At 42.2% G+C, this 23,959-nt stretch overlaps 2 protein-coding genes across 2 annotated transcripts; both read right to left on the reverse strand.

Annotated features, from left to right (window-relative positions):
* Positions 1-41: 41 nt before the first annotated feature.
* ccdc39 (coiled-coil domain 39 molecular ruler complex subunit) lies at positions 42-13,118 on the reverse strand. Its single transcript, XM_063219483.1, has 20 exons — positions 12,852-13,118; positions 12,491-12,610; positions 12,221-12,367; positions 11,855-12,013; positions 11,031-11,123; positions 10,801-10,929; positions 10,019-10,210; positions 9,398-9,501; positions 8,273-8,405; positions 7,176-7,370; positions 6,803-6,967; positions 6,441-6,578; positions 5,465-5,673; positions 5,022-5,133; positions 4,453-4,612; positions 3,851-3,957; positions 3,483-3,623; positions 2,734-2,913; positions 762-850; positions 42-368 (listed from the first exon to the last, which is right to left on the reverse strand). The coding sequence occupies exons 1-20, from the start codon at positions 12,939-12,941 to the stop codon at positions 185-187; spliced, it is 2,847 nt and encodes a 948-aa protein (XP_063075553.1). The 5' UTR covers positions 12,942-13,118; the 3' UTR covers positions 42-184.
* Positions 13,119-14,205: 1,087 nt separating this feature from the next.
* dcun1d1 (DCN1, defective in cullin neddylation 1, domain containing 1 (S. cerevisiae)) lies at positions 14,206-23,650 on the reverse strand. The gene is made up of 7 exons (XM_063219484.1): positions 23,444-23,650; positions 22,614-22,827; positions 21,705-21,873; positions 17,687-17,817; positions 17,512-17,594; positions 17,309-17,405; positions 14,206-16,495 (listed from the first exon to the last, which is right to left on the reverse strand). The coding sequence occupies exons 1-7, from the start codon at positions 23,444-23,446 to the stop codon at positions 16,419-16,421; spliced, it is 774 nt and encodes a 257-aa protein (XP_063075554.1). The 5' UTR covers positions 23,447-23,650; the 3' UTR covers positions 14,206-16,418.
* Between the last annotated feature and the right edge of the window lie 309 nt (positions 23,651-23,959).

Raw genomic sequence — 23,959 nt, forward strand, 5'->3', positions numbered from 1 at the left:
AAGATCAACCTGGAAAAATAATTAAACGAGTCAATCCGGCGTTTGAAAGAGATTTTGAAAGACATTTAATTTTCAGCAAAATATATATATTTCAAACTCCATTCAGACATTTGCATACAGTCATTGTGCTTGTGAAGGGCAGTGAAGAGTGAAAAGGAATCAATCAGATGAGGGCTGTGTTTATCTAGGGGCTCTTCCTCTGGGAAGACCTGGCGCTGCTGCTGCCGCTGCTGCCACCTCTGCTGGATGGGCGGGAGCTGTGTGGGGAGAGGGTACCCGGCGGGGCAAAGCCCAGCTCCAGGGTCTTCACAGCGGGGCTCTGCAGGCCCGAGGACCTGGGACTGCTGTTGACTGAGGAGTCAGAGGACCTGGTGATCCACACAAAAAGAAAGAGAGCACTACCATATTAAGTATAAGAAAAAAATGCACAAAAATGTAAATAACACACACAGGGAAGCTCTAGGGCTCATTTAGAGCTCTATGGTATTCACAATAAGTTTGGAAGCTAGTTGGTCCTGCTTTTAACCTAATAGCGCGACAATACGTATATCCTGAAATATCTACCATGGCCATACTCTTACAACAGTGACAACATGTTGAATTAAATCAATGAACACATTGACTGTTAGGCCAAAGAACTGCACTAACAGAAGGGCATTTCATCATTACATTTACACAGAGCCTTTGATCTGGTGCCCCAACACAGGGTGACCACAGAGGGGTTTGAAAGCCTTTGATTGTGTCGAAGGGGTGCTGCTTACCGCTGGGAGACGGAGCTGCGGGCAGAGCTGGCCTTGGAACCTTGCCTGCTGCTTGAGGTTGAGCCTGGGGCAGGCAGGAGCAGGTTGGCCTGCAGATCACACACAGCACACCATTCAGAATCAGTAAGCACATAACATATACCACTCTCACATACACACTATCCAGGATCAGTAAGACAACACATACCACTCACACACAATTCAGGGGTGAGTTTCTCAAAAGGGAAGTTGTTAGCCTGTTAGCAACTTCGGTAGTTGCCAATGGGAAAATGCATTGAAAGCAACTAAGTAGCTAATGTAGTAAGCAACTTTGGTTTCGAGAAATTCACCCCTGGGATTGGTAAGACAGCACGTATGACAGCCCACTCAATACACAATGTACAGTATATCACGAAAGTGAATACACCCCTCACAGTTTTGCAGATTTTTGAGTATATCTTTTCATAGGAAAGCATTACAGAAATGTAACTTTGACACAATGATTAGTGACCTTTTAACAACATATTTAACCGCTTAAATTTCTTGTTCACTCAGAAAAAAACTAAATACAGCAATTAATGTTTGAACATGTACTCACAAAAGTGAGTACACCCCAGATTGAAATCCGGTAGAGAAGGGGCTATGTTGGCTCGAATCGTCTCGAAATGAAACGAAATGAAAAGGGATGACAAGGGAGGTCATCAGTGTGCGTTTCAACCTTTCTTTGCATTGAACTTTTAAATTTTGAATCTGCATCTGGCTTAAATAGATTGGTGTGAGATTTGAATGCAATCCTATGGAGAATATCATGATCTGCTTCAGTAGTCACAGTGCATGTTGACATGCATGTTTCTTTTAGGTGTATTTCAGATTGCCAATGTTGACAGCATTCATGCATCCCCAAACCATGTCAGTCCCACTACCATGCTTGGCTATTGAGAGGATACACCTTTTTTGTAAAACTCACTTGTTTACCACCACACATGCTTGACACCATCTAAAGCAAATTTGTTTATCTTGGTCTCAAGAGAGATGAACAGACCAAGGATATGGATCACTGGAACCATGTCGTGTGATCTGAAGAGACCAAGATAAACAAATTTGCTTTCGATGGTGTCAAGCATGTGTGGTGGTAAACAAGTGAGTTTTACAAAAAAGGTGTATCCTCTCAATAGCCAAGCATGGTAGTGGGACTGACATGGTTTGGTGATGCATGAATGCTGTCAACATTGGCAATCTGAAATACACCTAAAAGAAACATGCATGTCAACATGCACTGTGACTACTGAAGCAGATCATGATATTCTCCATAGGATTGCATTCAAATCTCACACTAATCTATTTAAGCCAGATGCAGACTCAAAATTTAAAGGTTCAATGCAAAGAAAGGTTGAAACGCACACTGATGACCTCCCTTGTCATCCCTTTTCATTTCGTTTCATTTCGAGACGATTCGAGCCAACATAGCCCCTTCTCTACCGGATTTTAATCTGGGGTGTACTCACTTTTATGAGTACATGTTCAAACATTAATGGCTGTATTTTTTTTTTCTGAGTGAACAAGAAATTTAAGCGGTTAAATATGTTGTTAAAAGGTCACTAATCATTGTGTCAAAGTTACATTTCTGTAATGCTTTCCTATGAAAAGATATACTCAAAAATCTGCAAAACTGTGAGGGGTGTATTCGCTTTCGTGATATACTGTATAAGGAGCCAATTCTGAGTACCCCCCTTCCCTGGGCTCGGTGCAACCGACCCCTTGATCTGCCCCTGAAGGCTTCCCCACAGCCGCTAAGCGTAACTCCCAACCTAGTTCACAGCGCCATTGTAGCTAATATACATGTTTTTTTTTGTTTCCAACAATCAGAGGTTGAGTTGTGCGCAGCTAGTTTCGCGCAGTCAGGTTAAAAAAATAATGTAGAACCCATGTATAAGGGTTCTCATCTTCTTCTGGGCAGCCCTGAGCCAGTTCCCAACTCTTGCGTTGCCCTCACCTCAGTGAAGTACATGAGCAGAGCGGCCTCCAGCTCAGGGTTCATCTCCATGGCCTCCAGGATCATGTGGTTCACCGTCTTGTTCAGGTCCTTCATCTCCCGCAGCCGGATGTCCCGCTCCTCAAACGTCTCCTGTGCGCCGCCGCTGGCAGACCGGATCTCCTTCTTCAGCTTTGAACACTGTGAGTGTGTGTGAGCGGGGAGATAGATATAATGGTTATTCATATTTCTCAGAGCATTTAACATGCCTGATTTTTCACTTATTTATCACTTTTCACATATTTGTTACCATTCATTAAGACAGTGGTGGTTCTCATTTTTTGTTGTTGATTTTTCTGAAAAAACACCCCTTCTCTCCATGACCCCCACTTTGAGAATCACTACATCAACATATTGCTAAATATGAATCTGTCATTTTCTTTCAGAAGATGTCAATGAGCTGCAAACACAGTTTAACACACACTTGTCAGAAGACACACACACACACGCACAAACACACACACACGCACACACACACACACACACACACACACACGCACAAACACACACAGTAGTAGGAGTATGAAAAACCCATGCCACTTCTCACTTAAGAGTGAACAATGAAAACAAAAATGGCATGACAAGGACAAAGAATGACAGACTTGTTTGCTGTTAAGAGTCCTCAAAATCGTTGGAGATTGTATTACTGCATGCTGCATTCCACCTAGCGTAGCGTGACTGTTGGTGGTGCCCTGAGCTACCCGTCACACCTGTTTGTTGACCCGATCCAATTTCTCTTTCTGGCCGGCCAGCTCCTTGTTCAGCAGGAGGATGCGCGACTGGGTCTCCTCTGTCTTCCCATTCAGCTGCGTCTCCTCATACAGAAGAGTTTCCAGGGTGCTGTTCATGGTCTGTTGACAACAGTGACAACATCACGGTTTTTTTTTTCCGTCAACAACTATAAAACAACTATTGTTCCTTTCATGAAACCAGTCTTGTAGGTTTGGCTCATCCTGAAGATGATTACGTTGTACAGTAGTACGCACAGCACAATCTGCGCTTAACAGTTTTAGATCGCTACAACATCATAATGCGACCACACTAGCGAGTTTTAGTGGTGAGTTGTGAACTGAAGTACCTGAATGTCATCCTGGAGTTCCCTGATCTGTCGCCTCTTGGCTCTGTACTTGTCCTCCGCTGCCCTCTTCTGGGCTTCCAGCTTCAGCTTCTCTTGGTACTCCTCACCTGCACACACACATGAGTTATTATGCTTAAGGCAAAATCTCATTTCAACAATATACTGTATAATAATGGCATCTAGATCAGCAAAAATAGATATTTTTCCCCCCATCGTCACTTTCCCCCTCAATAGTTCCATTGTGTTACATAGTATACTATTCACAGTTCAAGTGGATATACACGTATATTCGTATATGTATTCAGAGGTGTATAAAGTAGAAATGGAAGTATTTTTACAGATGGAATTACAATACTCATAGCATGCTATTACAAAGTTGACACCATGTAATATCATACCACTAGTGTTGTGTACATGTACTTCTACTTTACACAACTCTAGTCTGCATATATTCAATGTCCACCTTGAACAGCTCAATGCAAATATTGAAAAAAAAAGTTTAAGTGGATTTTATGGGTTTCCATATAACCCCAAGCCCAGACCGCCACAATAGAACGTAATAGTTAACCTCCTCTTACTATGATAGTCTGAATAGCACATACTTTCTTCGGTGACCTTGTTGAAGGACTTGCGGTAGATGCCGTTGCGGCTGTTCATGACCTGCAGGGTGTTCTCCAGGGCGTGGATCTCCTTCTCTGTCTTGCGGATTTTGGCATCGAGGCCGTCGCCCTGGCGCTGAAGCTCCTCTTTCTCCTGGGCCGCCTTATATGCAAGCGGACACATGAGCACAAAAAAATAAAATAAAATAAAACCTAACCCTACTTAGCATCTGCACTTGTTGTTCTGTATATTTTTTGTGCACTTTGTATCTTCTAGTGATGTGTACTATGGTTAAGTCCTCAAATGTAAGTCACTTTGATTAAAAAGCGTCTGCCAAATCCAAATGCAATGTAATATAATGTAATGTACAGTATGTAAAACCTTTCAGTTTGGTGTCATCAGTTAAAGTCAGTCCATTTGTACAACAAATTGTCTTTAGTGTTAAAGCGTACAATTTCATTCGGTGGTTCAGTTTTCATTCAGCGAAGTGATCCTGACTTTGGGGTTGAACCATGACAAGTATTTGGAGAGGTACTGCAGACTGTGGACATGTATAGTCTAGTGGGCTCACCTTAATGACGTAGTAGGCCTGTGACTTCTCCTCCTCCCCACCCGACATGGTCAGGATCTCATATCGTTTCCTCATCTTGTCAATTTTGGAAATCCTGTCATGCACCTCAGAACTAATCGCAACGTGTGAAAATGCACAAAGAATGTGAAGAATGAATATATTTCCAGACCCACGACAAAATAAATAATTAATCTACAAATACATTATTTTATATATATATAATTTTTTTTTTTTTTAAAGGCACCTAATTTAGTTTTCTAGAACCCCCCACATATAAACATGTGAAATAACATGTACTACTACTAGCACAACAGACCAAAACATATTAAACAAAGTGTGCCAAGTGTCAGCTCAAGGTGTTCAACAAGCACAGCTAAACATGTTAAGCAACACAGCTTCAGTGGAAGGCCTTGCTTTTCCCCCAACCTCCCCAACCGAGGTACCTGAGTGTCTGTCGCTCCTGCTCAGTGATGCGGTGCTGCTTGGTGAGCATCTCACGGTGCACGCGTATCTCCTCCTCGCGCTCGTTCATGGCCGACTGCAGCTGCAGCCGCCGCTTCTCCAGGGACAGCACGCCGTCCGCCTTGTCGTACAGCAGGTCCCGCAGACGCTTCGTCTCCAGCTTCAGGATGTTGTCCTCCACCATGGTGTCCTGGCAAGAAGGGACGAGATATAGACACACAAGAAGCATCAGTACCAGGAGAAAAGCAGCAAAGGATACTGTTGTGCGTTTCAAACATTAACACTTTACATTACATTACATTACATTTAGCTCAGTGGTTCTCAACTGGAACAGTCTTGGGACCCACCATTTTCCAATCTCATTCAGTCGCGACCCAATTTTTTTTAGCGATACTCGAATGACTGGTTGCACGCTACTATCGTGCATAAACATTCTGATTTTATCTATGACGACAGATGACACAAGTTCAATCGCCTAAAGTTCGGAAAAGTTGGATGTTTTTTTGTTTTTTTAGCGAATCAATGAATTATGATTTTTTTTTACACCATGGCTCTGCGACCCACCCATGACCCCTCCGCGACCCACTTTTGGGTCGTGACCCACCAGTTGAGAAACACTGATTTAGCTGACACTTCTTATCCAGTTATTTGCAGGGTATTGGTTACAGTCCCTGGGGCAGTGTGGGGATGGATACCTTGCTCAAGGGCACCACCGCCATGAAGCGAGATAGGGAATGGAAGGGTGTGATTCGAACCTGCAACCCTCTGATCTGGAGCCCATCTCCTTAACCACTAGTCCACGGCTGCCCCACAACATTTTCTTTGTCGTATTAGTCTGATGCATAGTGCATTAAGAATGTCATATTGTATGTGGTATGTTGTAATTCAATTTCAGAGCAGTTGGAAGCATAGGCATGTTCCTACCACCACTGCAGTGTGAGATTTGAGGTACATTACCTGCTTCTTGAGCCTGAGTTTTTTCAGTTCTTTGTCTGAGGTGTCGTTGAACAGATTGAGCTCCTCAATCTTGGTGATGAGGTTTCTCTTCTCTGTCCCAGTCTTCTCTGTCTCGTTCCTCACACAGCGGATGTCATCCTGCCCAAAAACACAAACGCACACTTACACAACACTACACTACAAACAGTTCCCCTGGTCTAGAAAAAAAAGTTCAAGAGTTTGATGTGGAAATCATGCTCACATTATGCTTCATTCTCCTCCAAAAAGCGTATAGGCATTAAAGATCTCACACACACACACACACACACACACACACACACACACACACACACACACACACACACACACACACACACACACACCTGTAGCTTCTTCAGCTGTGTGGTGAGTAGGGTTTGCGTCTTCCTGCGCTCGTCTAGGGTGGCGCACAGCTCCTCCACCCTTTTCTCCAGGGCCTGCTTCTCCTCCGTGTTCACCTCCCCCTGCAGCCGGAACATCTTCCTCTCCAGCAGCTGGATCTGGAAGTCCTGTGGAGGGAGCAAAGCACACCATCAGCCATTACAAGATTTTCATCTGAAGATTTTACATCTGAACTTGTTACTGTTTTCTTCTGTTATCAGTGATCGTATCCAGCAATGCCCAATACAAAATGTTCCAAAAAGCAGGTCATTTTGCAAAAAAAGCTCTTCATATGTTGTATACAGTATTTCCAGAGGCGTGTGGTGCTGAGCTTGCCTGGTTGTAGATGATCTCCTGCTGCTTGAGGGTGTTCTGGTCGAGCTTGCGCAGACGGCTGTCCAGGCTGCTGATGGCCGCCTTGCTGCCCGACACCTCGCTCACCAGGTCCTTCTCCTTCATCACCAGGGCCTGCAGATCCTGGTTCTTGCGGAACACCGCGTCTCGCTGGCGATGCAGCTGCAAGTCGATCTCCTGCACAGACCAGACAAAATTGTCAGGAAATGCATCCATCATTTTTCATTTCATTTATTATGTTATTTGACAGGGGTCATGTACAAGACAATTCTGGTACCAGAGTCAGCTATAAAGCTCATTTACATCTGTGGTTCCTGAACTAACACAGGTCAGCAACACATGTAAGTTGAAGAAGGACAGGTGAATGTTAAGCAAAGACCTGGGCATCAGCAAATGCACCCACCAGAACCACACAGCTACGTAAGCTACAAAGCAGCACTGGTTTTTACAGGTGCACAATGCATTAATCCAACCACCAGAACTGCCACACATGGAAGTAGAGAAGTCCAGGTTAATCACCATATTCTTGCACTGATAGACACTTGGGGGGCAACTTGCCTCCACACGTTGTTGTTGATTCAACAGTTGTGCATTCCCCATTATTGGGGGGCCAGAAAGTGGCTCACTCTTCAAAGCACTTGAGGACATTGTGTGTCTGTTAACTCACTGAAAAATGGTTAAGTGGGCCAAGAAAGTGTGTTATGGTAATTCATGACACACAGAGCAAATTTTTGCAACTTGGCTGGTAGCTGTTAATCCTACTAGCCAAAAACACACTCCTTAATAAGTCAAAGTGGCTAGTAAGTTGGTCTTTTCTACCAGCCAAACTGAAATTTCACCAGCATTCGGCTGGTTGGCTGGTGTTAATTTAGAGCCTATATTGCAGAGCAATATTATGATGAACTTTTCATTTTCTGATGGAAGAAAAAATTGCTGTTAATAATTTAAAAAAGCTATGCGACAAGGAGTCTATTCAAAATCCTATAGCATCACTGCCCAGACAGACTGCTAAGAAAGTTTCCCCGTGCATTGTCACCTTCACAGTGTGTTCAGTTCTCCTTCTCCGCACCCCAACCGACCTTGATGTTCTGCTCCTCCTCCTTGAGCAGCTGTTCCATCTGTGCGGCACGCTCTTCCACGCTCAGCGTCGTCTCCGTCACAGACCCCAGCTTCTCCTCCAGCGCTGCATTCTGAAGCTTCGCATCCTTCACTCTAGTGTACAGCAACGGCAACAACCACAGAGTGACGGACTACCACTACGTGATATTTGTCAGGATTCCCACTCCAAGCAGGACATAAAAATTCCATGATTTCTCCACGACTTTCCCTGACCATAAAACTGTTATTTCCATGGCCTTTGCATAATAGGATTGTTAAGACGATCATCAGTTTGTGAATTTATCAGTCTTTCAAATAGATGTATTTTAGACTAAACAAAAATTCCATGATATTCCCTGACTGTACATGGAAAATGCTCAAATTCCATTACTTTCCATTACTGTTAAAATCTCTTTTGAATTTCCATGATATTCCAGGTCTTCCATGACCAATGGGAACCCTGATTTGTGTACTATGTTCCTCATAACCCTCCTGACTGACACTAACACAACCAGTGTGTCATCATAACATACTGCACGTTATTGTGTAATGGTGTTACTATGTGCAATGTATGTAAACAGTAATTCATAATTGCATATGGCATCAGTATAGTGTGCTGTACATTTTACAGGGCATTGCAAAAATATAGAATACAATGACTGTCCCACCAAAACTAACAGTGAAGAACTGTGAGACTGTGCTTATACTACGGAGGCCAACTAGCAAAGTGTGGCACGGCATGTTAGTAAACCTCCCTCCCGAAGCCTCATATAGTATCGTTAGCGCTGAGCTATCGGACTGGTCGTTAAGCTCAGACTGCGCAGGAACATCTCAGGTACACTGGTGGCGTTGACCCAGGATGGGAGTGAGGTTTATGGGTGGTGAGTGTAACGGAGGCCAACTAGCAGGATGTGGCGTTGAACGTTAGAAACCTCCCGTCCCAAAGCCTCATAGATTATCAGTAGTGCTGAGCATTCGGACTGGTGCTTTAGAGCTCAACGATATCGCGCTGTGACTCCCATGCCCGAACTGAAACGTTAACTAGGAGGTAGAGGGTTCGAGGCCCTGAGTGGCAGACTGCACAGGAACATGTCAGTTACACTTACTTTGTGGATTTGTCCTGAATATCCTTCTTCATGCTGGATATCTGACCTCTAACCTTCTGTACATCTGAAGCTGCTCTGTCGACAGTCCTCTTCAAACTCTCCAGCTGTTGACAAAGAAAACTCATCATCCAACTGAATAAAACAATCATGACACATCTCAGGGCTTACAGGTAGATGACAGTCCACAGTCATATTTAACTGTAAGACTAATCTGTGAAGATGCGTTGGTTTGTATGGTAATGAATAAATTGTGCATATGTGCATGTGTGGTGTGTGTGGATGTTCGAACCATACATTTTTCCTGAAAAATCGAAGTAACTGGAATCAGGCCGTGAACTCTATGATTGAGACAAATATGTAGAGATCCAACCCCCCAAGCCAAGGTATTTACACTCCTGCATGTTTTAATTGTCATTTTGTTTCCTCCAGGTAATGCTTGTTTGTTTGTATATGCAGAGGGTTGATAAATGTTTGATCTGTCTAATGTCCGAATGTATGCAGCTGTGTGTTATATGTTCAGTCTGTCCTGCTATGTATTGTTGTGTGCTGCTGGACACCTTCATTTCTTTTGGAATCTTCTGGAGAAGTCACTCTCCTCTACTTTGTCATTAGTGGACTAACCTCATCCTGCAGTCGCGCGCGGCTCTCGTCCTGTTTCTGAAAGTGGTCTTGGAGTTTGGCAGCCTGCCGCTCAGCCATGCCAATCTTCTTCTCGTGCTCCTTGTTGTTTTCCACCTCGCTTTCCAGAAACACCATTTTCTCCTTGATCACCGCTTGCCGGTCTCGTATTTCCTGGTTGACTTTAGTTATCGTCTGTCAACATCACAAGCAGGTTTTAGGTATTTGGACTGCTTAATAACACTCACATTTTTTTGTACTATGGGAACCATAGTACTATAACTTAAAACAGTCTCAATTCTCAATCTTCATACTGGGAGTACATTTAAATATTTTTTATTTGGTGATATTGTTATGCAATCTCATTATTCAAGTCCTTATTGAATGAATGATAATCTCGAGATCTAGACATATTCTGAGGCGCAAGCCCCTAATGCGGCATAATCTGTGAGATATAGACCAAAGTATTGTATATTACTAACAGGACAACAGAATCCTATTATTAAAGTAGCAAACGTTGCACACTTCCAAGAATTTATGTCGTAGAAGAGCTCATTCTCTTGCACTTATCTCTTGCATTACTGTATATAATTCAAGAAAATAATGCATATTGCATCACTACATACTTCCAGAATATGATATATTCTGTAAATTATGCTTGTTTAGCATCTCCTGATCTTGAAATTAGTTTTGGATATACATTAATGCTGTGTATATATCCACGTGTCTACTGCTTTTTGTGTGTTTGTTTGTTTTTTGAGTGTGTAGCACCATCTGCTGGTTACCTCTGCACAGCTCTGCATCTCCTGATCCCTCTTCTTCATCTGCTCAATGGTGCTCTCCCACTGGCGGATCAGCTCCTGCCTCTCCGCGTGCGCCTGACGAAAATTCTCTGCAGTTTTGTCCAATCCAATCTGTTGCACAGTAGTGAATAATCAACACGATAAATATACAGCAATACATTATGGTGAATGCAATGCCTGTGAAGAGAAAATGAGAAGTAAATCTTCCATACTTGTGCTGTGACCGTTTCTGTGAGTTCATTGTCAAGGGCTTTCCTTTTCTGGATTGCTTGAAGGTTCATTTTCTCAATGGTTAGTGTCAGGTCCTGTTGACAAGAAATACCAACAGTTTCTTAATTTCAATGACTTCAAAATATGACAACACACCTCATAAAGACAACTCTTTTAGCCATAGGCTCGTTCGTGACGACGCAGTAAGATTTTTTTCTTGGCAGTGGGCATGTGCACTTTGCCGGTTTGATGCATGGTGGTTAGAAAATGCTAACCAGAATGCATCAAACTGGCAAAGTGTGCATGCCCACTGCCTAGCAAAAATCGTACTGCTTTGTCACGAACGAGCCTAATAATGCAGTATCTATTAAAGGCAGTGCATTATGGAATTCAATACCATTGCACATAAGGGAATAACCCTCTTTAGCCACCTTCAAGAGGCAGATTAAAATGTGGCTTCGAGCTCTGAACCCGCACACACGCACACCACCAATACATAATAGACCTATTTTGGGGCCTCTGTCTTTTTATTAACATGCCTATTGCTTTTGTATTTGTACCATTTCAATTGTTATTCACAGTCTTTTGTACAAAATGCATGTCTGTGATTTTAAATTCTTTTCTTGTCTAACCTGCCTTTTTTGGACACCAGATGGAAATGAGCCTTTGAGCTATAATCTGGCACATTTACATTACATGTCTCTGTATGTATATGTTCATTAATGTGCAATGTCCTGAAAATAAAAGTAAGTAAAGTAAACACAGCTGCTCATATGGCTTGGTGGAACCACAACACTCACACAATACATAATATTATTCAACTCACTTTAATCCTGCTCTCATCCTGTTGGGAGTATTTGAGAATAGCCATGGTGTCCTCATCTTTGCGTGCAGACTCCTCCAGCCAGGCATCCAGAGTCTGCTGGTCCCAGCTCAGCTGGCCACTCAGTTGCTCCAGCGTTTGGGTGGTTTTGAATATACTGTTCTGTGGTGTTAAAAGGCAAATAAATAAATAAACAAGCAAAACAAACAAATACATAAATAAACAAAACAAAAGACAGACAGCAGCTAATCATCATTATGGGCAAAAAGAGCTGATCATTCAGACATGCGAATAACAATGCATATTGATGTTGGGCATGCAGAGTGTCTAAGAAAGTGAATAGTGGGGATTTGTATTGCTTGGAGTAACCTCTTGAGTAGTCTGCTTCTCTCTCAGTGATCCCAGGTCTTTCTCCAGATGTGCAATCTCTTGACGCAGGCGACCCATCTCTCTTTCAGCCAGTGCTTTAAAATGAGCCTCTGTGGTCGTCTCCTTCTCCCTAGCTTTGCAGAGCGCCTAAGATCAGAGAACAGATAAAAAAAACCTCAGAGTACAGAATGGCCACCAGTGTAGCGGGCCTGTACAAGAGTTACCTGATGGATTAGGCGAAATGGGGGTGGTGATAATGTAACGACATACCTGAGTTTGTGACAGCTCTTGCTTGACATTTTTTAGATGTTCAGTCATGGCATTAATCCTGTCTTTATACTCTGCAAGTTTATTCTCCAGGGCCGCCTTTTCCTTTTGCTTCCTTTGGAGCTATATGAACATGCAGACATTGATTTTTATGCTCAGTATCAGGACAGGTAGATATTCATGGCTAATCTCAAAGTAATCAAAGCACGAGCAACCTTAAGCCCTTTTTAACGAACAGCTCCGCTAAGTCAAATGAGCGCACATACGCACAATAAATCATCTGAAAGTAGACATTTGCAACAAACTGACAGCATCCCGTTATTTTTATATTCCCATACTTTTATTCAGTGTCATTCAAACTCACCTCATCCTCCAAGGCCTTGTTTTCTGCATTTGCAACAGGAATGGCAAGACCTTCATCCCAGTCCATTTCGGATAACATTGCGTTGGACATTTTCAGCTACCTCGTTAGACTTCTGCGTTGTGTTGTGGTTTTGGAGGGCAACACTTTCAATTGACGAGTGGAAACACAGTCAGATGCACTGCAAGTGAGAAAATAAATCTAAACTTGCTAACGCAGACTAGCGGCGTTAACTGCCTTGTGTGTCTTCCGCGTTTGTTGTCAGGCAAGCTCCTTGGCAACCGTTGACATCCACCAGCCTGTGCGCCCTCATGACTTGATGTTGGCCCACTCTCTCATAGGCATACGCACAGCACAGTCTCCTCTCCAAATGGTCTTTGTCCTCACCAAAGTAAAAACTCATTGTAGAAGTCATATATATATATGTACATAAATTCCACAAGGCATTTTCTTTTTGTCTGTGTTAACCTTTACTCAGATGGTGACATCCAATGGTAGGTTTAAAAAAAAAGGGGAAAAAAGCCATAGGCAGGCTATATCACAAAATGCAAAAAGGTTAAAAGCACTGCATGCCCAGTACCAATATAGCAAAGCAGTACTTCAATGTTGCGTATGCCTCATTTGACTGGTCTGGTATCCAAGTAGACCATAGAATAGGCCAACATCTAGCCTATGGTCTTGGATACCAGACCAGTTGAGGCATGCGCAACATTGAAGTACTGCATTGGTAGGCCTACTGGGCATGCAGTGTTTTTTTTTACTCTGGTTAAGCTAAACCTACCCTCCATTAAAAACAAATTGTGCATCAATGTGCATTGGGATGCCTTTGTACAAGTCTATCAGATCCTTATGCCAGCCGACAGTTCACCTGGCATTTTTTTTTCCCATACGTGGAAAATCAAAACTATAATCACTTCACTTTTCACAAGACATGCCAAATAATTATATTGAATTAAGTAGAGTAGGCAGCTGAGTTTTTCAATGCCCTGCTGTACCTAAGTGTGTTCGGTCATATGCTTCAGAAGATGACACTTGAGGCCTATCCCATTTCTAATTTCTGCCCAACCCCTTCCCGTTCGATTGGACCAACAAGCTCGTTAAGGGGTTGAAATACATCCCCTAAATAGCTCACAGTAGGCTTCTGAAGATGAAATTGATCATACAACTACTGGGCAGTTGTCCCAGGTCCAGAATTGGTATTTTTTTTAGCAGGGGGGTCTTTCAGATGACTTTGTCCTGGGCCCAACCAATGCTGTCAGTGCCCTGCCTATTGATAGCGGTCAACCAGAAAAATATGGATAAAACCTCGCCCTACATAGTTCATGCTGGTACCAACTCCAAGTAGAACGCCACACTCTCAGGGTATCTGCCGAGTTTTTATATTAGTAACAACTTTCATTAAACAGTTACTTTGTTTCTCACACAGTTACGGGCAAAACAGCTTTGACTGGCCAGTGTAGACAGCGGTTCCCATTGCTCTTGATCGAAAGACCACATCAACTCACCAATGCAGGTCAATTGAAACTTTAAGGGAATGTCTGATACCAAACTAAAATTTCAACACTGTCAAATCCTCAGCTGTTAATAATCTGAGAAATAAAGATACATAGTATATTTTTCTTCTTTACAAACCAAAATCTATTGAACAATTATGGCATTTCCCAAGTGACAACAAAAGTGATACACTTACAACAATCCTATCCAAAACAAGATGCACTGCATGTACCAATATAGCAGTCTGCCCCACTGTAATTTTTTTTTAAAAGAAAAATAATTCCCCCCGTTTTACTTTGATACTTTGTACTTAAACCCAACAAGTGTTTTATGGTTCAAAAACCAGACCACATGTGTTGTAACAATACTACTTAACGTATTTACAGTGGCATGCAGAAGTTTGGGAGAGCCCTTGGGGAAAATAATGCACCAGTTTTCCTTTTTGTGATAATTTCAACACAGGAAGTTCACTTAACCATAAGTCATATTATGGAAGGAAAACAAAAACAATTAAGGAGTGAAATCATTTGAATGCATTCAAGAGAAATGGTGTGAATTCAAACAAACATTGGCATGTGGGCACCAGAAAGAAACTACTACGACCATATCAATATTCATTACTGCCTCTTTTTGCTTTCAATAATTGACTGTAGATAACAGACAATTCCCAGACGTCAGTTGACGTTTTGGCCAACTTCTTCCAGTCAGTCAGGTGTCTCAGCTTCAAATCAATGTCTATTTCTGGACACTGACGGCAATTCCAGAACATGGTAGGAGTGCATGGATTCTTTTGTGGAAGTACTCAAGATTATAGTCCCGCTATAACTCCAACAAAGACATAGCTGCACGTTTGTGACTGACTGAACACTGCCAATGACTGCCCATCATTGTGAAGACCTTATGACCTCAACTTTAAGGATTTGGGTACCTGTGCCAACAACACAGACCTGGAACATGATGGTCCCGCCACCATGTTTTCCAGGAAATGAGTTTCCCCTCTACTATTAAGTGGTTTCTTTGCCATACCTACTCTCATCTGCCCAGAGTTTTTCCAACATTACGCACTATCCAGATAGGATTTGGCATAGCCCATGCAAACCTTTTCATTAAACAGGTACATCATCCTTCCAATTAGCTGTTCTTTTCCGTTGTAAACTACATTACAGGTGGTCTGTGCCCATTCGTACCATAAGTTGCCTATGCCTTTTGATATCTTTTCAGCCTTTTGCATCTTCACAGGGACTTCGCCTTTTATTTCTCCACTATGGTATGTCTGACCATGAAGGTAGGCCATCCATAACACATCATTCCTTCTACCTTTGCCCCTATTTGACAAGTTCTCACTTTTTAGCTCAGTCCAGCTCTTTAGTGGTCCAATGCTGCCGCTTTCTAAAACAGAACCAAGGCAAAGTACAGGGAATAACTGCCCATATTAAATAGGCCTATTGTCTTTATTCCACCTTTTCTAACTGGGAGGTCTAATAGGCAAAACAAAGCAACTCTGTGCTTCAGTCAGCTATTAATCACTAAAATGTTTTCAAGCAAATGTGATAACAAAAGACTGCCCTTAGTTTTCCACACTGGTTTGGAGAACAGTCACGCCTACATTTGTACGACCAATCTCGTTTGTCTCATTTTTCCTTATCAAAACATTTTTTATCACAGGGTTGTCCAAACTTTTGCATGCCACTGCATTTCTTTAAAATTCACATTCCCAAAATAGAGACTCTTGGGTGTCAATTAAGATGCCTTTGCACTTCTTAGAGAGCCTCAACCAAGAAGATGACCATTCAGCTCCAGGACTTTACCTCAAAACAAGTGCCTTATATCATACCATTCTTAATTTGAAAAAAAAAAAAGGAGAAGCCCTAACCACCATGCAATGACTGTCGAGGAGACGCGTTTTCCTTTTTCCATATATAGTCTTTGTTGTGTACAAACATCTCGTTCCTGAGGTTGGAAAGGCAATACAGATCTTAAATAAAGTCCTCTGTGCTCTACTGGGCCGTCGTAACGGAGTTGGTTTTTGTGCAACGCACAGATGCTCTTGGGGGGGAAAAAAGGCCTTGGAGATCCTCACACCGCTGTGCTCTTGGTCCCGATGTATGGTCGCGCAAACTCCACAAAGTCGTCAATAAGAACTGGCCAAGCTCCTATGGTAGAAGAAAAAACGAAGAGTTAATGCAGGCTTAAACTATACAACTGTTGGCCAAATTCTCGGCTGAAAACCCCCTTACGACAAGGGAAACATTACCCCTAGGACCATCGCGATCGATATGTTGTGTGTGCGTGCGCCTTCTCACATGAACCCCGAACAATTGGCGCCGTACGCCAGCCTCCAGAGCTGGTGTGTGAATGTGTGAATGAATGTGCGTGTGTGTGTGTGTGTGTGTGTGTGTGTGTGTGTGTGTGTGTGTGTGTGTGTGAAAGCGCTTTAAGCCAACTTCAAGGTTGTGATACTGCGCTGTAAATACTGTTGTATTGTAAGTTTCCTTTGTCATGTGCAACATTCTAAGATGGAAGTTTGCAGGTTCAAAGGGTTGCTGACTGCAAATCGTAGATATCCAGCATGTTTGATATTAACGACTGAAAATAGTGTTTTCAAGTGTTGTCTCTGTGTTTATGTGTGTGCCACAACCCGATAAAAAAATTGGATACAATAGTCACTTAAGGCTTGTTCGAGATGGCGCAGGCTGGGACAATCCGCACAGCACGCATGCAGACTACGAAATTACAATGCATTCTGGTAAGGAATTTCTAACCAGAATCCATTGTGATTGCGAAGTGCGCATGTGCGCTGTGCAGATATGCGCAGCATGCAGCATCTCAAATGCGGCTTTTGACATTGACTTAATGCATGTATTTCAGAGCCCACAAAACACAGGGAGCATTAATTCAAATCATCATCAAAAAATGAACTGAGTAACATTTGCAAATACAGTGTAGTGCACTAGTGTAATACAGACCTTCCTCGTCGTAATTGGACATGTCATCAGTAATCATTGTGCTGAAGTCTAACAGGAGATTCCACGTATCCTTGGGAATAGACCTTTTATGGTGTTCCTGCGGTTAGATGAGTGGGATACATACACAAACAGAGTGTTGGTATACTGACTTAACCATTGTTGATGCATTTATTTAACAAGATCAAAACTCGCAATGAACTTACCAATAAAAATTTGTTCCACAGATCTAGGAATTTGAATCTTCCAACCAGGATTAAATTCCAATATGCAATCGCCATTTCTAAGTCTAAATAGAATATGCATATATTGGTTAGACACATTACATCTATAGCTGCCTGGAGCACAACAAGACAGACAGACAATAAATGTTATACATACCCAAGCCTTTCTGTCCAGGATTCTTTGCAAAGTTGAAGGTAAACTGATAGAAATCCTTGAATTTTCCTTGGTCTTTGAGTTCTTGCTCCATTTTTGGAAGCTGGGCTTTTAGTTTTTCTATACTGTCACATCTATTGAGAAAAAAAGCAAAAGCATTATATTAGTACAATTATTATTAATGTTAGTATTAGAGGTAGTTAAATACATTAACTGTACAATACACAGTCTGATCATTTTTTAAGTCACCCGATGTAGGCCTGCTACAGTTAGTCAGGTCTACATTCAGCAACACTAGTACAGAAATGCTTGAAAGTACTGTATGTGAACCTTCCAGACATGGTCACTGCTTTGTATGAAACATTGAAAGAATCTTATTCAACTGACATCCAAATCCTAATTTGTAAAGCACACACTTTACACTGGCTACATACACAAAAAAAGATTTTCATTTCATTTTCATTTCATTAGTTAGTTGAACAAATGTGATTCATAAGTAGTTACCAAATAAATGGATATTTTTGAAAATGCATTGGTTTTGGCCTCTTGCTTACACGTAAACAGAGTTTTAGAAAATAGCTGCATACCCGTAACCTGCACCTTAACAAAACTGAAAATTGTACATGTGCAAAAGGATGTGAGCCCTTAAATTAACAGCTTGAGGCCCTCACCTGGCTGAGTTCTGCAAGGAGAGGGCAAAAATCCCATAAGAGCTTAGGGCGGAATTCTCCCACCCGCTTAAGTCAAAAAAAGCGCGCAACGGCGCCTCCGAGCTTACTCAAGCCAGTGAGTAAGCGGGGCTTACGCGCGATTTCATCACTTGCGCACTTTGGGTGGGGCCAGGCCAAAATCAGGGAGTTCCCCATGTTAATCAATCCTAAGCGTATTCTCCCGTCCACTTAAGCGTGTTTGCCTTTACGCGCATCAAAGGGCTGCAGTAAGGTCAAGCGCCACTATGAGGTAAAATGTAATATTGCATTTGATGCTCGCTTGGCTCGCATTTTGAACATGTTACGGTATGCTTTGTTGATGTTCCTTACCGTCAGCGTGAGTCCAAATCGAAATTCATTCACAGTTCCACATAAACATTCTTCAAAATATGACCAGCTGCCCAGAGCATGTTCTCATATCGGTGAACTTACAAACAAAAGCAGGTAATTAATTAATCAGTATGAGGATCATCATGTTGTCTCCTGTAGCCACGACGTTAAGTAAAGGGTTTTTATTGCAATTTCTCCACTTTTGTGATTTATTGGAACTCGTGCATATGTGCATGTAACCTATTACTTTCTGAACGGATGCCCGACATACAAAACCACCACATACTGAGGTAGGCTACAGGTTGTCCTATCCGTTTTTGTAAAGCAGAAAATATTTCCTGAATGTCATTACAGCTAAACGTAAAAAGGTAGGCCTACATATCAGAGCATGTCTTTGTCATTTCGCTTCTGGTCTCTATTACACCCCATCAGCTGCGCGTTTAAGTCCTGGCTTGGCATTACATGCCCATGTCCAATTAATTCCCATGTCTTCCCATGTCTGCGACAGAATATAAACTCTCCGTTTTTTCATGACGATCGATTTCCTTGTTCATTCTTCGGCATGCATGTAGCCTAAGTGTAATATGCTGACGGACAGCTGAGATCCACATATTTCCAATAATTTTAATGTCACGTTGCTGTACAGATAAGCAGAGAAACACTTTTAAAAGTCAGCAAATATGCCTACTATGTGTTTGTTTAACTGTGGGAATGATATAGCATGACTTTTTGATTTCCGGAATTGCCCAGGCAACACGCCAAACTCCATTTTTAACAAAACGTTTAATCATGTTTATTATTTCAATCAACCTGTTGCGCACCAAAACGCTCAGCTGAGTTCCCGCCAAAGGTACACATTGCGTTACCATCTCGTTATCTCACCTCGACTACTCGCCTTGTGCTTGTGAAAATGAGCTGAGGTTAGATTTTGATATGCTTTTGCACGAGGACTTTTGGCACGTGGTTCTAAATTCAAAGTTAAAGTTCAGTTTTGGATCTCAATGGACTGCCGAGGTTTTCACATGGTTGATCTGAAAATCCATGCTCCGTGGTTTCTTTGAAACCACAACTGATGAAGTCGGGGAAGACTCATCCCCCCATTTAGCATATATCACGCCCATGTTGGGTTACGCGCTGTTTGTCGGAGTTAAGCGCGAGGGGTGTGGTAATATTTCAGAGGGGAGAATGCGCGCAGGATCAAGGTGCGTAAAAAGTGCGTGCGTAAAACCGACTTAAGTGGAGACGGGAGAATTCCGCCCTTAGAGCATACGTTTGGACAAAATAATGAGTGCAAAAGGAGGAGTCACAAGCTGCTAACTGAAGGGTTCACATACTTCTGCACATGTTCTCTTTTAGGTCGAATCACTCGTCATCTCCCTATGAGTTACGCTGGACTACGCTAGACTCAGTGGCACGATGCGCGTTAAGACTTTCAGATCCCTCCAACACCTGTGAGCGGTTATGAATTCACGAATTCACTTGCGGTTCTGGTGCCGGGTTGGCTCTACTAGGTGCAACTACTTCACCCAACGTTTGAAGTCCCTCATAAGCAGCAGCCCCAGGAACTACACAAGCAAAAATGGAAAATATTGAAGAGAAAAATATCACAACAGAATGTGATGGCAGCAGAAGCAATCAGCGATGGGTGAATGAGTCCATTTTTTTCTACTTAGAAAGGCAAATGCCCATGTCAGGAGAAACTAGCAGCTACCCCCATCAGAAGGCACGGCTGTAAAAATTAGGACTGATCCAGGTGTTTGTTTTTTTAATTCAAATAGTTTACTTGGAAGTAACTGGAGTTCTTCATGGGGCGTGAAAACACAGAGCATTTGAAAAAGACGCTATATCTATGTTTCTTTTTTTTTTTTAAAGCTGTTAGTGGGATAGCTAGTGGTATTTTTTGCAATTAGCTAGTGTTTTTTAAGCTAGAGTTTTTCACATACGGAAAGCTGGGAATTTTTCCTTTTAAAACGACCTATGGTGTGTCCGTAGGTATAATACACACAGTTCTGTGGTCGTCAGAAAACCCCATCAAAAATGGTCTAAATTGCTGGCAAATTCCAAAAACCGCTTGGCATTCAACGTGTTAAATAAGGTTTTTTTCATTTGATTTTTTTTTTTTTAAACAAAAACAGTGACCATGTCTGGAAGTTTAGAAGTCTGGATGTTCACATACTTTCAAGCAGCACTGTACATGCTCAAAGAATGAGATCAGCTGACTACTCTCAGATCAAGTGTAGTCAAGTGTTTTTTATTGTCAAAAATCTATGCAACAGGGTTAGCACAGAAGTTTGAAATTGTGTCTCAAATGTGCAGTTAAACTAAACATATAAATGAGACATTGATGCACGCATGCACAAACACACATACATGTCACACACGCACGCACACACACACACAAACATGCGCACACACACACATGCCCAAACACGTGCGCGCACACACACACTGGCTGAGGGTCTTTGGGATATGCTGGAGAAGACACTGTCAGACTCCACCATAATCAATGCACGATCTTGGTGAAAAACTAATGCAACACGGAATGGAAATACATCTTACAATATTACAGAAACTTATCGAAACAATGGCACAACCAATGCATGCTGTAATCACAGCTAAAGGCAGTCCAACTAAATAATAGAGTGCAGAAAGAGGGTACGAGGCACGTCTGAAGTTAAGTTAAAAGTCCTTTATATTTCTAAGTGGGACATCATGCCCACGCATTTCGGTCGCAACCTTCTTCAGGGCTGATTGAAACAGCGTACATGTGTTTTTAACGGTTCGACTCCCGACCCGCCAAGTTGGTGGGGTAATTAACCAGTGCTCTCTCCCATCCTCCTCCATGACTGAGGTACCCTGAGCATGGTGTGCAGTGTTCAGTTGTGTGCTGATGAGTGCTGTGTCACAATGACAATGGGAGTTGGAGGTTCCCAGTTGGGCTTTCGGCAAAGTGGTTAAGTGGAATAACAGACGTGACTTACCCTTGATCAGCCATTCCCTCCATGAATTCCTGCTTGGAGAACTCGCATTGTGTCGCAGCACGAAACTTCCAGGCAATAAGAAGAACACTGACACTGGCAGGGTCAAGACCTAGATCATCGCAGAACACCTGGATACCATCTATACCAATCTTATTGTCATCATGGGGATCTAAAACAGAAATAATAGTACAAGTAAAAGAAAATGATTCAGCAGTTAGTCAAGACAAGAAAGGGAAATTACGGCTTCAGATACCAAAAATCCCAACTATGCACTGTACCAGCAGGTCCTCAACAAAATGCACATCACAACGTAACACATCAGCCATTTAGTTCACATTGCACAGGTGAGAGTACTAAGTTACATGACAGGGCTTTGGTCATATGTCCAGTTGCTACAGGTGCAGTAATAATGTCAATGGTACATGTAAGGAACATCTAAACTGTAAAAATGAATGGTTCTTCTAAGAACCATCAGTTGAGGTCATCAGATGGGTGGTTGCAGTTAGTTATATTGGCAAACTGAAGAACCCCACTGTGGAATAACTGATGTCTTTCAAGACCCTTTAGGTTCCCCGGATGACCTCTGGGAACCTTTGGATTCCAACACAAAACAGTTGAGGGCAGTGGTGTAGTCTACTTTTTTATGGTGGGTATACTGTATATTTGAGCATTTTTTGAAGTGGGTATACTGTATATATTTGTGCCATTCAAAACAATGGATCAATCAATTTGAAGTGGGTATACTGAAATCCCTGAAATTTAGAAGTGGGTATACTCCGTATACCCGCGTTCTACGTAGACTACACCACTGGTTGAGGGGTCTCTGGTGAACCCTCCGATTTGTACAGTGTAAGGTTAACGCTTTCCCATGGACTTTAATAAAGGCGAGGTCCATTTTGTTGTGCTTACCTCTATATCTGATGTAGAGCTGCTCCAACCTTTTCCTGTCCAATGTTCCCTTTAGGTTCTGCACATAAATGTCAGGATTCTGAAAGAAGTTGTCCGTCGCTACGTCTAATTTCCAATCATTCTGCTGCAAACAATTTAATGCTGTAATGCTGTCGGACTGAGTGAAGATCATGAACTGGCGAACTTTATCCTTCTGAGAGGACTTCAGCTTGTTCTGCAAAAAAGTACAGATGCGTTGTGTTTGAAAGTATATCAGTGCGACACTAACGTTAGCAGACTGATGGAAGGGAAAGCCTATCATCACATAACCATGCGTGATGTGCTTTACATGAATAGTTAATAATTAAATACAGTTGACACTTTGCTCTGCTATTAATGTCTGTATCGACACAGCCTCTCGAGGCCCATAATGTTGTTTTGGATGAAATGGTTACCATGATAGAAAATATGATTTCAAATGATTTGTTGACGGTATGCAAGACTATTACAAGTGCCTGGTAATTACAGCATCTTAAGAGTTCACTGTTGTTGTCGCTGACAATTAGCAAGATAACATACGTGCTTGTTGAGCACCTCCGCAGTTTTTCTTGTTAGCACGTTAGCATGTAGCTAGCTAACTAGCTCGTTGGCTTGCCAGTTAACGATAGCCAGTGAGCTAGACAGCAACCCATCTGACAATGAACCAGAGTGAAATATTTCGGAAATTATTCAAATTCTTGCTACCAACACAGCACGAAATGAAGATAACTGCACGTGCACAGCGTAGTTGAAATATACATAAATGACGTGTGAATGGTGCATATACAATTGTATAAACAGATTTTCCGTACCATGTTTGTGACTTCCAGACACCCTCTTCCGCTCTGTCTCGCTGTACCTGCTTCCGTTCATGCGTTCTGTAGAGCTCTAGTCTTGATTCAGCCTGGCCTCTGGTGTCGTGGTTCTTGGTGAGATTCTAGCTCCTTGTATTTGTTTTGACACAAACCCTGTAATTTCACGTTTAATTTAAAGTATTTAATAAGGTGCACGTATGTTCATTGTGCTTCATTTGGATTTCCATTAAATGGGCTGGACGTAAGTAGGCTAATACAGCAGGACATCTAATCCAGAGAGTAAAGGCATGGCAGACGATGATTGGAAATGGGCCCCCTTTGACCCATTTTTGTAGTGGTGTTGAGGAAGGGCTGGTGGTCCTCAATATGTCATCACAATAAAACTGATTGGTTCAAATTCAAGTGTACTTTATTGTCAAAAATCTATGTAACAGGATAGCATAGAAGTTTGAAATTGTGTTTGATCAACCTCCTATGTGCAGTTTAATTGTTAAAAAAAAAACATTTAAATTA

This window comes from Engraulis encrasicolus, chromosome 16 (genome assembly GCF_034702125.1).
Source record: "Engraulis encrasicolus isolate BLACKSEA-1 chromosome 16, IST_EnEncr_1.0, whole genome shotgun sequence".
NCBI lineage: Eukaryota > Metazoa > Chordata > Actinopteri > Clupeiformes > Engraulidae > Engraulis > Engraulis encrasicolus.